This window comes from Oratosquilla oratoria, chromosome 21 (assembly GCF_046742065.1).
Source record: "Oratosquilla oratoria isolate Oo_2021 chromosome 21, ASM4674206v1, whole genome shotgun sequence".
Classification (NCBI taxonomy): Eukaryota; Metazoa; Arthropoda; class Malacostraca; order Stomatopoda; family Squillidae; genus Oratosquilla; species Oratosquilla oratoria.
Genome location: NC_134797.1, coordinates 31,237,123 through 31,249,614, shown reverse-complemented (window position 1 = coordinate 31,249,614; position 12,492 = coordinate 31,237,123). Strand labels below are relative to the sequence as shown.

At 36.6% G+C, this 12,492-nt stretch overlaps 1 protein-coding gene across 1 annotated transcript; it reads left to right on the top strand.

The window, feature by feature from the left end:
* Window positions 1-1,043: 1,043 nt before the first annotated feature.
* On the top strand, window positions 1,044-11,897 carry LOC143036830 (trafficking protein particle complex subunit 2-like protein). The gene is made up of 5 exons (XM_076204634.1): window positions 1,044-1,265; window positions 5,463-5,635; window positions 6,982-7,069; window positions 7,449-7,528; window positions 11,088-11,897. Exons 1-5 carry the CDS (start codon window positions 1,233-1,235, stop codon window positions 11,128-11,130), a joined length of 417 nt encoding a protein of 138 aa, XP_076060749.1. The 5' UTR covers window positions 1,044-1,232; the 3' UTR covers window positions 11,131-11,897.
* Window positions 11,898-12,492: the final 595 nt, after the last annotated feature.

Genomic DNA, 12,492 nt, shown 5'->3' with positions numbered 1-12,492 from the left:
GAGTCCCTCTCTTTATTTCCAACATCTGGTTCACAGTTTTCATAGTTTTGTCTACAATGTTACTCGGACTCAGAATGGTGTATTTGTACACCCAGAACTTTCACTTCTCTGACATTTTCCAACCTTCTTTCTCCAGTGAAGTCATCGTAACCAAGGTTATTATATCCCAAATAGCATTTCCACTTTTGGACTTGAAAAAGCATTTGCCATTCCAGACTCCAGTTGTATAACCTGTGTAAATTATCTTGAATTGTAAATTATTGTTCAACAATTCCCACGCTCTCTCAGAATATTGACACATGCCTTCATCATGTCATTTATATAAACAATAAATATCAGAGGACCGTGGACAGTGGTGGTCAAGTAGCTTATACTGATGGCGAGAGAGCTTGTGGTGATGAAGGAGACTATAGTGATAGGAAAACTTGTGGTGGTGGAAAGTTTGTGATGATAATTGAGTTTATGGAGTAGGGGAGCTTGTCCAGACAAGATGACAAATGATTAATTAATGGTAATTTCCCAGCCTCTGCAGCAAGTTTCCAGCTTGAATAGATTTCCTGTGACTAGAAAACAATTTAAGTTGATTAAATGATTGATTTATGGAATTTTTGGCTCGAAGGCCAAGCGCCGGAGCCGGTAGGCCATTCAGCGCAAGTTGATTAAATGCTTTCAGCCACTAACTGGAAGATGGCCGGGTGTTAGAGAGTTTGGTTACCCATGGACTTAGAGATTGACAATTGTTTTTCGAGCCGTAAGCAACCAGACGATACTAATCGACACTTGTTGTAGATGCAACAATACAGTTTTTATATTAATTTATGGTTATGACAGAGGTTAGATTTGTCTGTTTCTTCGTTATTTTGAGGGAGTTTTGAATTAGCGCCAGTTACGCTGTGCGCCCAACCAAGATTCGCCTCCACACTGGAAAAAAAAGGTTGTGACGTCATTGATATATTGCATCTAACTGCACAATATTTGTTCAGACTAAATAAAGGCATTCTTTGTAATCATTGAATTACTCTGATAAAATCATTACAAGAGTAAGTGTAATCTAAAGTTCATCCTTACTGTACACAGTTGTCATTTGTCAATGTTTGTAAACAAACGCCTTGCCTAGACCTTCACTGGTGGTGTGTAAATGGTGTGATGGCCTCAGTCTGAACAGACTTTCTGAACATTCACTATAATAAGCAGGAAAAGTTGGAGTATACGTGATAAAGTGCAAACTTAAGATGGTGGTTTGTGTTGCTGTCATTGGGAAGGAGGTGAGCTACTGGAATACATTTGTATAATTGAAGTCTTAATTTCTAGGGCACCGCTCCGAAACTGTCGTATCGCTGCAGAGCCCCGATTTGTTTCTTCTTCTTTTAGTTTTTTAACATTAGTAGTTGTCTGTAATACTCCTTCCGTTTAGGTCGTAGCATTTAGTGAATAGATGGGTTGTCAGCTTCTTTTTAATGTCACTTTTTCTGTCACTATTAATATCTTCAGACTACACTGTAGTCTACAGGTAGCTAGGTCATCTTGAAAATGGAATTCCTGATATTTGAGCTGAAGTAGTTCTCATGAGATGCAGAAAGTAGCTATGAGTACAATGCAATTTGAATTGTCCATCTAGCTGTCCTAGTTCTCGAGATATTGCATTTTGAAGGGTATTTAATCGGGCCGAAACATGCAGTCTGACTAATTGCCAACCAAACCTAAACAATGACGGTTTTTACTGAAATGCACAACTTTATATAAAAATTGAGCATATGGTTGCATTATTTGACCTATTTCCTATAAGAGATGTGAATCTCCATGTAATTTGATCAAAGAGTTACGTTTTCCTCTGCAAAATTACCGACCACAGCTACGAATACTGTCAAATTACATGAAAATCACACATATTAAAGAAAATAGTTGAAATAATTCAACTATATGCAATCTATTACACTAATAACACAATAGTAAAAAAAATTACCGTAATAGAGTGTAGTTTGATCCATACCACCAGTGATCATAGATGGCGGGCTGGAGGAATCGTAGCTTTGGTCCGTAATATTACGGAGGATAAAAACGTAACTTCTCTTTGATCAAATTACATGAAAATCACACATTTTAGAAAAAAAAAAAAAAAAATTCAACTATAAGTCTATTACACAAATAACATAATAGTAAGAAACTTAATGAAGTGAAGTTTGATCCATACCACCAGTGATCATAGAGAAGATGACGGGATGAACGTTGACGTTGTTGTTATCCGCTAATCCGACCCGATAGGGAAAAAAACTAGTACCATCGATTTCTCAGCTCTTCCGTAACACGCTGCCTTTGTTTTGGTATTAAAATAATCCGCAAAACTAGTAGTTTTCGTTCATTTTGGTCAGTTGCCAATACACTGAATTTTTTAGCTCATTTTTTACTCTGAAACATAAACCAATTTTCGATTTACTGCTGAATGCAGGCCGCCATGTTTATCTTATGTTTTTATGTACCGACATGTAACTGATTATGTGATTGTTTGAAATTTACTATGATTGTAGTAAATACACTCGCATAACATTTTTATGAATGAAATTTCCCACGGTATGTAAATTTGGGTGTTGAATGGCGTGCGCATAAAATGACGCGCTATTGTGCTCGTCATCGACGGTGGTGCCTCTAGTGGTGTTTGACCTTCCTACTACAGGCAGCTTGTTAATGTTATATTATATACTGCAGCCATGGTGCACATTAGTTTAGTTTTTATTTTGCAGTTGGATACACAGATATAGAAATACAATGTATACAATTACAAAGATGATACAAAAACATGTGAAACTAATTTTCATTGTGGTCCTCTTAAAAAACAAAGAATCCAGATCATACAATTAATTTAATAAAAAGTAAAAACAGAACATAGTAAATCATAACAATTACTTAAAATAATAATCATTGACATAATTCATTATGTAGAAAAAACTAATGTGTATAGCTAAGATCAAAGCATGTTAATCATTATGAGTTCTTACAAATAAGAATTTTTGGCATAACTTATGGTATATTTTTTAGAAGTGCACACCTACATGCTATATCATTAGAAAATTAGATATTAATTCTATAGATTATAATACATCAATGTAATAAGTATTTTTCTTGGCAGAAATTAATATCAGAAAACATTGCTGAAACCTATGCAGTCAACTCCTTTTACTTTAGACGCCATCTTTGTTTTGATAAATTTGGAGGTCAAAGATAATGACAACAACCCTGATGACCTCTAGAATTACAGATACCACATTACTAAATGCAGGTTAGGTTAGAATAGATGAATTCATCATACTGTAATTTCTTCAACCTCCACCTCTACCAAAACAAAGATGGCGTCTCAAGCAACTGAAGTGGCTAAGTTTGTGCGTTTATAGCTTTTAGCTATATCTATTATTAATTTCTGCCAAGAATAACGTATATCACATTGATGTATTATAATTTACAAAATTATTATTTACTTTTCTATCGCTATATCACATAGGTGTGCACTTCTAAAAATTTACCTAACTTATTATGTAAAGAAAGAAATGCCTAATGGCACCTGAAGTATTAAACAAATGAAATATAGAAATAACTGTTAAATAAGAATGATAAATAACAATAATAATACTGATATATGGGTAATACTGTTATTGACAACTTAATTATAAGAAAAACAAACTGGTTAGAGGTACAGCAGCCATACTTCAAATTTTCAGGGGTAGTATGGCACACTTCAGCACATGAGTTCCATTTCCACCCTCCTCCAGTCAGAAATTCAAAATGGCTGAACCTGATGACCCATTCCAGGTGAAATTTGAAGTTAATTCTAAACTTTGTTTGAAGAGTTGCAAAATGCAGTTCAGACCTATGAACAAACATGATTGTAAGCTGTACACATGGAGATCTTGAACAATTGAATTGGCATTAAAACATAATCCAAGAAGGCAGTTCAATCATCAGTTGAAATTTTCCGAGCTAGAGTTGCATTTTATTCACGGTGGAAAAAAATTCACCTGCCATTCCATTGGAAAGTGTCTGAATCAGTCAGTCAGGTTAGATTATGTTAAGTCAATTAGGTTAGGTTAGATTATAATAACGAATGTGGCACAATTAGTACAATGCCGAATTTGCTATTATGATCGGCTATGAATGTGGCAATGATGTAAATGGTAATGTTGTATTTGCACATACAGTACTCAGAACACTGCTGTACTCCTAGCCATGAAAATTTGGAGTATGGCTGCCATACTGTGCATAATAAAAAATCTAGTACCACAAAAATTTATTAGAACAAGCTGCATTCACATAAAAAATTTGTATTCAGATGCACAGATATAAAAATACAGTGTATAAGATTATGAGGATGAAACAAAAAGCATGTGAAACTAATTTTCATTGTGGTCCTCTTAATCACTTTGGTACGATGATACCTACAGTACTTAAGCGTCATGAGGAGCGAGTGGGTGCATGAGGACGCCGGCTTCGACATCTTGATTAAATATTTTTTTTGCAGTTGCACATGAGTTACCCCCAGATTCTGTGAACTGGTTTGATTATGTTTTCTGTCTCCTGCCCACCATCTGAGTCAGAAGCATTGTGGCAAGACACGGCACACAGACTGCTTGACCATTTCACTTACATGGTGACCCTTCCTCCTGGTCCCTTCATGGGGAGAATAGAGAAAACAGAGAGTAATCCCTTTGGGCTGTTTTAAAATATCATCCATACACAACTATCATTCACTCACCCGTATCCCTTGCTTCCTCCCTTCCTTGCTCAATGGATATTACCATCTTGCTCAAAGTCCTTTTCACCCTGTCCATCCATCTTGTCCTCAGTCATCCCCTCATGTTCATTCCATCCACCTCTGCTTTCCACACCTCTTTTGTTAATCTTCCTTTACTCATTTGGGGTATCACTATATGAATATTTTCTTCCTTAGACCAGAGGAAGCCTTGAAAACTCTGCCCCTTTCTTCCTTTAAATACACCAAAGTAAGTGGTTGGTGATGGCAGATAAGGGTGGATGGGCAATGCTGTTTTTAAGCTCTTACCCCAGTTCCAATTTTTACATCATTTGTATAATGTGATATATACCTGCTCCACATCTGTTTATGCTTCCCTCACAGTATTCTTATAAAAATTATGTTTAGTCCCATCCTGATTAGTACATTATAGCAACAAAGACAAATGGGAAGCTGGTGGAAATCATAATGAAGGTGTGATAGTAAATATATTTTAAGTGATTGGACAATGATAACTGGTTTGCGGCAATGTGATTCCTGCCCTTGGCAGCATTTCAACATGCTACACCACTCTCACAGTGTATGAGGGTGTTGCTAATGACTGAGTGGTACCCAATTGTAACCTAATGTTACATGAAAAGCACTTAATTACTTATGATTAGCATTATCCTCATATAGTATTCTTTATTGACAAGTTCATTGTTTATCGTTATGATTTCTACAGAACTCTCCACTGTATCTGTGGGTTGGCAGTGGCCGTGAAGAACTCCAGCTTCATTATCTGGCACACACTGGCCTTGATGTCATTCAAGAAAAAGTTGCAGCTATTGCCAAAACACCAGGAGATGCCAGGGAACTTTATCTTGGTCTTCTTTATGCTTCTGAGGAGTTTAAAGTGTATCCTTTTCCTGTGGTGCTCTAGATTTCTTTGTACAAGATTTTTTTTAATTCAGGAAAGTCATGCATCAGTTCAAGTGGACTGTCCATATTTGTGTATGCTATGCCTTTGTGCTTACTCCCTTGTTCTGTATGAATATATTCCACAATAAGAAAAAGAGTTTAGGAGGAAGCCTCCAACCATTGAATAAGAGAAGAAAGATGGATGTGTTAGTATCAAATAAAACTAGAATGAAATGAAAAGGTGAATTTGACTTTGGGGTTGTGTTTTAGTAGATCTTTAGCATTTAACATTATTGCATTTTTGTTTTGTCTTTATTTTTTAGTTTATATTGATTGCAATGTTCTTCCTTAATATTTGCCATTTTTTGTGACTCGTTTATTGATTTTCCTCTCAGCATAGTGTCATCTGTGTACCTCATAAATGCTATTTTTATTCCTCTGACCTTAGTGCAACCCCAACACTCCACTAGTGCTATACTCCAAGTATAGATTTAAAAAAATGTGGAGACATGGGGTAGCTTTGTATTACACCACTCTTTGACATAAAATTATGTTGTTATAATACTATTCCTAACTTTTGTGTCACCGTATATGAGTAGTGCCACAGGCGAACACTCCAAGCATTATGGAATAATGGCAGAAGTTGCCCTTATATCTCATATATTTACAGTGCTCAACAAAAGTATTGTCCACCCGGGGTGAGGTGGACACTACTTTTGTCAAATCTAGAAAAACCATACAAGTGGCATGGTTTCGTGCCAAAAATTCTGTTTGCCTACAGTGAGCAGGAAAGGGGCGGAGCTTATATGTGAACCAAGAATTAATCATGCTGTAGGCACATAGAATATTTAGCATAAAACCATGCCACTTATACAGGTCTTTCTAGATTCAGCAAAAGTACTGTCCACCTCACCCCAGGTGGACAGTACTTTTTTCGAACACTGTACGTAGAAACACCCTCCCCAACCCCACCCACTCACATAGGGGTTCTACGTAGATACATCAGTTTTAATGTTGGTTAATTTTAGGAGTGATTTCTGACATTAGGAAAAAAAAATGGTGCTTGGAGCATTCTCACACATGACTACACATATTTTACAGAAGAGATCTGAAAAAAATAGCTTCCCACACAGAGTGATAGGTACTTGGAACAAATTAGACAAAGAAACAGTGTGTGCAAACACTATTCCAGATTTTAAGAAAAAACTTGATGCTGAGAGATACAAAGACAGGTCACTATGAGCATAGCTCCCTTCCCATATAATACAATTAGGTACAACTAGGTAAATACATGCACATTTTTTAGGATATTTTGATAAAGCTTTCCTTAACACATCAACAAGTTTTGGCTACACAACTAATACCAGAATAAAAATTGTTGTCATCACTGATGCTTCTAACACAACATTACGAGACAATGAAATAAGAATGGTAAGTTTGCATTTTTCTCAGATTTCCTCTTTTCTCACATATTTGTAGTTACATCAATTTACCTCTGTGTATAGGATAGTATTTGTCCTGTAGACAGGAATGAAAGCTGAATTTGGGTTTTCTTGTTTATGGCAAGTTCATACTTGTCACTTCTGACAAGTATAAAATTCTCCTCTATAATCATAATTTTCACGAAATAATAATTAAATTATATAACTTCTCCATAGAGTCAATAGATTATTAGTTGTATTGAAATAACTAGAGTCAATAGATTATTAGATGTATTGAAATAACTAGAGTCAATAGATTATTAGTTGTATTGAAATAACTGGATGAACACAAGTGTTCTTTTATAATTTGCATCTCTTTCTTGTTTTAGATGTTCCGGCGTTTGCATAACTTGTACAGTAATGTTGTATGTAACCCCTTCTACATTCCTGGAGAGCCTATTACATCCAAGTAAGTCACTTGTACTACATTTCCACTATTTGGTAATAAGATAATGACACAGGACTTAAAATTTCTGTAATAAAAGCTAATTTTTTTTTTTTTTTTTTTTTTTTTTTTTACTAGGTGTCCATAGCGACTGCATATTCCAATGTTGGTCTTATCAGTGTAACTAGTATTTTCTTTACCATTTCTTCATCCATGTAGTCAAAGGCTACTTTCATTGATCTTAATAAGTTAAAATTTTCTCTGTGATGTCCAGCCTTTGTATCTTGCAGTGTCTAGTTTGCTCTTAAATTCATGAATGATTTTTGCGCACAATTTTTTTGTCCAGTTTGTTCCAAGTGTCCACTACTATGCAGAAAACTGCTCTTCTTCAGATCTCCTTTATGACTATGTTTTTTGAGTTTCTTTCCATGTCCTCTTGTGTTTCTCTTGTCCCAATTCAACAAGTCCTCTCTATTGAGTATTTCTGTGCCCTTCATGATTCTATGGATGGTAGGTAGGTCGCCTCTCTTTTTTGCTCCAGAGTCAGTAACTCCAATTTAGCCAGTCCCTCCTCATATGACAAGTTTGAAAGAGCAGGAGCCATTTTTGTGGCTGCTCTCTGGATTCTTTCGATTTTCTTTATATTCTTTTTGGTACTGGGTGACCACAATGTTGCCACATATTCTAGTCTAGGCCTTATCAGTGTAACTAATATTTTTTTTATCATTTCTTCATCCAAATAGGTAAATGCCACTTTTATTGATCTTGGCAAGTTATAGGATTCTCCAACAATTTTGTTTATTTGTTTATCATTGGGCAAGTCGTTTGAGATAATTACTCCCAGATCTTTTTCAAATCCCACTTTCTTTACCTCCTTAGTTCCAATTTTATATTGTCCTGATATTCTATTTTTACTTTTTCCAAACTCCATTATGCTACACTTCTTAATATTGAAGTCCACTTCCCATTTCTGACTCCACTTCCAAACCTTATTCAGGTCTTCCTGTAGTGATTCTCAATCCGTTTCGGTTTTTACTTTCCTTAACAATTTAGTATCATCTGCAAAGAAGCTCATGTAACATTGCACATCATCATCCATGTCATTCACATAAATAGCAAACATTATTGGAGCCAATACAGATCCTTGCAGAACTCCACTAATCACCTCCTTCCAACCTGAATATTTTTCTCTGAGTACTACTCTCATCTTTCTACCAATCAGGAAGTCCTCCATCCATTTTAGTAGGTTCCCTTGTATCCCTCCTATATGTTCCAGTCTTTTTAATATTTTTATGTGGTACCTTGTCGAAAGCTTTTTGTAAGTCCAAGAAAGCACAATCAGCCCATCCATCCCTTTCTTGCACTATATCTATTAGTCTTGAGTAAAAACATATTAAGTTTGTGGTACATGATCTTCCTTGTCTGAACCCAAATTGTCTTGGGTTTATTATATTATTTTCTTCCAGGTGTTTTACCCATCTATTCTTGATAATTTTCTCACAAATTTTGGCTATTGTGCTTGTTAGTGAGACCGGTCTATAGTTAGTTGGTTCTTCCTTGTTTCCTCCCTTATATGTTGATACAATGTTAGCATTTTTCCAGTCTTTAGGTATTTTTCCTTCTTTAAGTGAGTAACTTACTATGTTATATATTTTGTCCATTAGTTTTTCTTTGCATTCTTTTAGAATCCAACTTGCAATTCCATCTGTGCCGTGCAATTTCCTGGCATCAAGGTTTGATAAATGTTCCATTATTTGTTTTTTTTTTTTTTTTTTTCATCCCAATATTGTAAAAATAGACTTGAAGCAATTAATCATGACTTTGGCCATTTCTAGATCTTCTGTATATTCTATATTTCCTTGGCATAGTTTCACCATTTCCTGTTTATTTTTAAGTTTACCATTCACATATCTATATAATAGTTTGGGTTGCTCCTTGCATTTTTCTATAATGACTTTTTCATGTTAGAGAAAGAGAGAGAGAGAATTGTAAAATAAAGGAAGTGAGTAAACCCACCTTTCACCTGTCCAACACCAATTCATGGTCCTTTTATCTTGGCTCCTTGTAGATGAAAGGTCATCCCTGTTCCCAGTCACTGCTTTGGTCAGAAACAATACAGCAAGATACAGCACCTCCACAGCAGGCCCCAACAGCCAAAGCTGGTTACCCCCACAGCTTCATTACATGGCAACCCAATCCCCCTCATTCACTCAAGAATTTACTGAGCAGACAAGAAGAAATCCTTCTGGCCCACGACAATTTATTATTCATTCACAACCACTCTCCGCCTTTACATATCTCTTGCCATATTCCTTCCCTCTTTTACAAACATTCTATTTGTACCTAAGGGCATTGTTACCTCAACTATCCATCCCATAATTGGTCTTCCCCTCAAGTGCACTCCATCCACTTCCACTTTCCACACTCATTTTGCTAGTCTCTCATCACTGATTCTTTCCAAATGCCTGACTCTTCCCAATATTCTTTTTATCATCTCTATCTGCCAGCTCTCTTTTTTTCGACCCCACTCTTTGCCTCACCTCAGTTCTCACTCTGTTCTTGTAACTCCCACCATACTTCTTAAATACTTCATCCCAAACACATTCATGCTTTCTTTCTGTCTCCCTTTAATTCCAAGTCTTTGCCCTATAGTGTTGTGGGTGCAATCACCCTTTGTACAATCTTCTCTTTGTGTTCTTTCCAAAATACATACTTTTCATGACACTTTTCTTTCCCACAAGATATTTTCTTGCTTCCTTTACTCCATAATCTATCTCCACTCTTCACTCCACCATTCCCTGCTGTACATGGCCATAAATATTTAAAGATGTTCACTTTCTTCAGCCTCTCTCCTTGAAGACTTACGTCAACACATTGCCACCCTCTCCCCTTGCACATCTAATCACTTTACTTTAGTCCACATGTACTGTCAACTTTCTCCTCACACACACCCCCACAACCAATACCACTAACTGCCTTGGACCCTCCTCTGACCCAGCCACAAGTGCAGTGTTGTCCACAAGCGATAACTTCCTTCAGCCTTAAAGGCTTACTCCAGCTTACTACCACCCTCTCATTGTACATCTAATCACCACACTATTGTCCACACCTACTTTCAACTTTCTACTTTTACATACCCTCCCAATCCTCCTCTGACCCAGCCACAAATACACTGTCATCCACAAGTAACAACTGGCTCACTTCCGATTTCCTTCCATCCTCACCATCTCCAAACTCCTGCTCCTTGCATTATCCATGTTGAACAACCATTGTAACATTACACAACCTTGGTGCAGACCCACCTTCACCTCAAACCATTCATGGTCTCCTTTCCCTACCTTAACACAAGCATTATTATTCATGTACAAACTTTTGACAGCCTTCAACAGCTTTCTCCCTATCCCATGCATGTGCAACACATCCCTCAAAGCCTTCCTGTCAGCAGCATCATATGCCTTCTCCAGATCCCTAATGGCCCAAAAAACATCTTGTGTTTTGTGGTGGAATGCAATAACAGTTTTCACAGGGAGTCTATAGAACTGAATTGGCATTATCTGTTTTAGATCGGTATGTTTTCTTCCAGGGAGTTTGAGAATACAGTGCGCCAGCTTGTGGCTGGAAATTAAGGATGCAAATTTGTGAAACATCCTGTCCTCATAACAAGATAGGAGAGCAACCCAAACCACAGAAGTAGGTAGAGGAGTTTAAGTTGAAGAAATGAATGATCATTAAAGAATAGATCATTTTGGATCTTCCCTGTTAACTTCAAATTTTCTTAGACATAAAGTTTAAGAAATTATTTGTATATAAATTCTTTTAAAGAATATGTATATTTCACCTGCCTTTTGTGTTCATCATTGTATTCACATCTTCAAAGTTCAATATATCTTAGAGTAAGTTTTAGGTTTGGATCATACAAAATTACTATATTTTTAATCACAGCTCAACCTTCAGACCAAAAGGTCAATCAGTACCAATGAAGTGTTAGATGCTGGTGGTACAGGGGTTAACAAAATGGCTCATAATTCTGGTGTGGTTTCTAAAATTGGTCTCCCACAATGGAAAACACATAAATGTAAGCTTGAGGATTTTCTTGAACAAAATTATGGGGTCAGAAACACGTACCATGAAAACAAATGATCATGGTTATAAGGAGTATGTATGGTCAGAAACCATTAGTTTGAGAGCCTCATTGTTAAAGAATATAGTTATGGGATAGGTCATTTCCCCTCCCTGCCTGAAGCAGGCAGGGATAGTCAGGCTACTCATCAAAGAGAATAGGTCTGTTGAACAACTAGTTAAGATGTCTAGATCATATTATATAATAATTAAGCTATTTATGGATGTCACTATTTTGAAATAAAATAATTTGGAGGACATTTTCCATTGGTTTTACTTACCAATTTACCATACATTATTAATACATTGTTGTTGTTGTTGTTCCTTAGACTGTCTGGCTGAGCAGCCCTGTCTCCTTAAGGAATGCCAAGGCTGGAATGGGGTTTTCCCACAAGTCCCTTACAGATTGTATATTGTGTTGTTCGCATACATGATCATGTACAATGCAGTCTTCCATAATGTGTTGTATAGTATGGGGTGAAGTGTTACATCCTTGATAATTGTTGTCATTCCCTAGACTCTCTGGCCAAGCAGTCCTGTCTCCCTGAGGAACGCCACAGCTGGAATGGAGTTCTCCCACAAATCCCTTATAGAATGTATATTGTATTGTTGGCATGCATGATCATGTACAATAAAGTCTTCCAGCCTCTTCTGGTACCTTAGAAGTGCTGGATGGTGACCACATCACAGTCTGGTCAGATGGACTCTGTCTTCTCAAAGGAAAGAGGATTTAGAGGGATGGATATTGGGGTCTGGCATCCAGCAATGTATTGTCTTTCAGTTTGCTGATGGAGCAATGAGTGATATGATTATAGATATGATGATAGTTGTGGAGAAAGAGAAGAGAGTATTTGTGTGTGATATAGGTA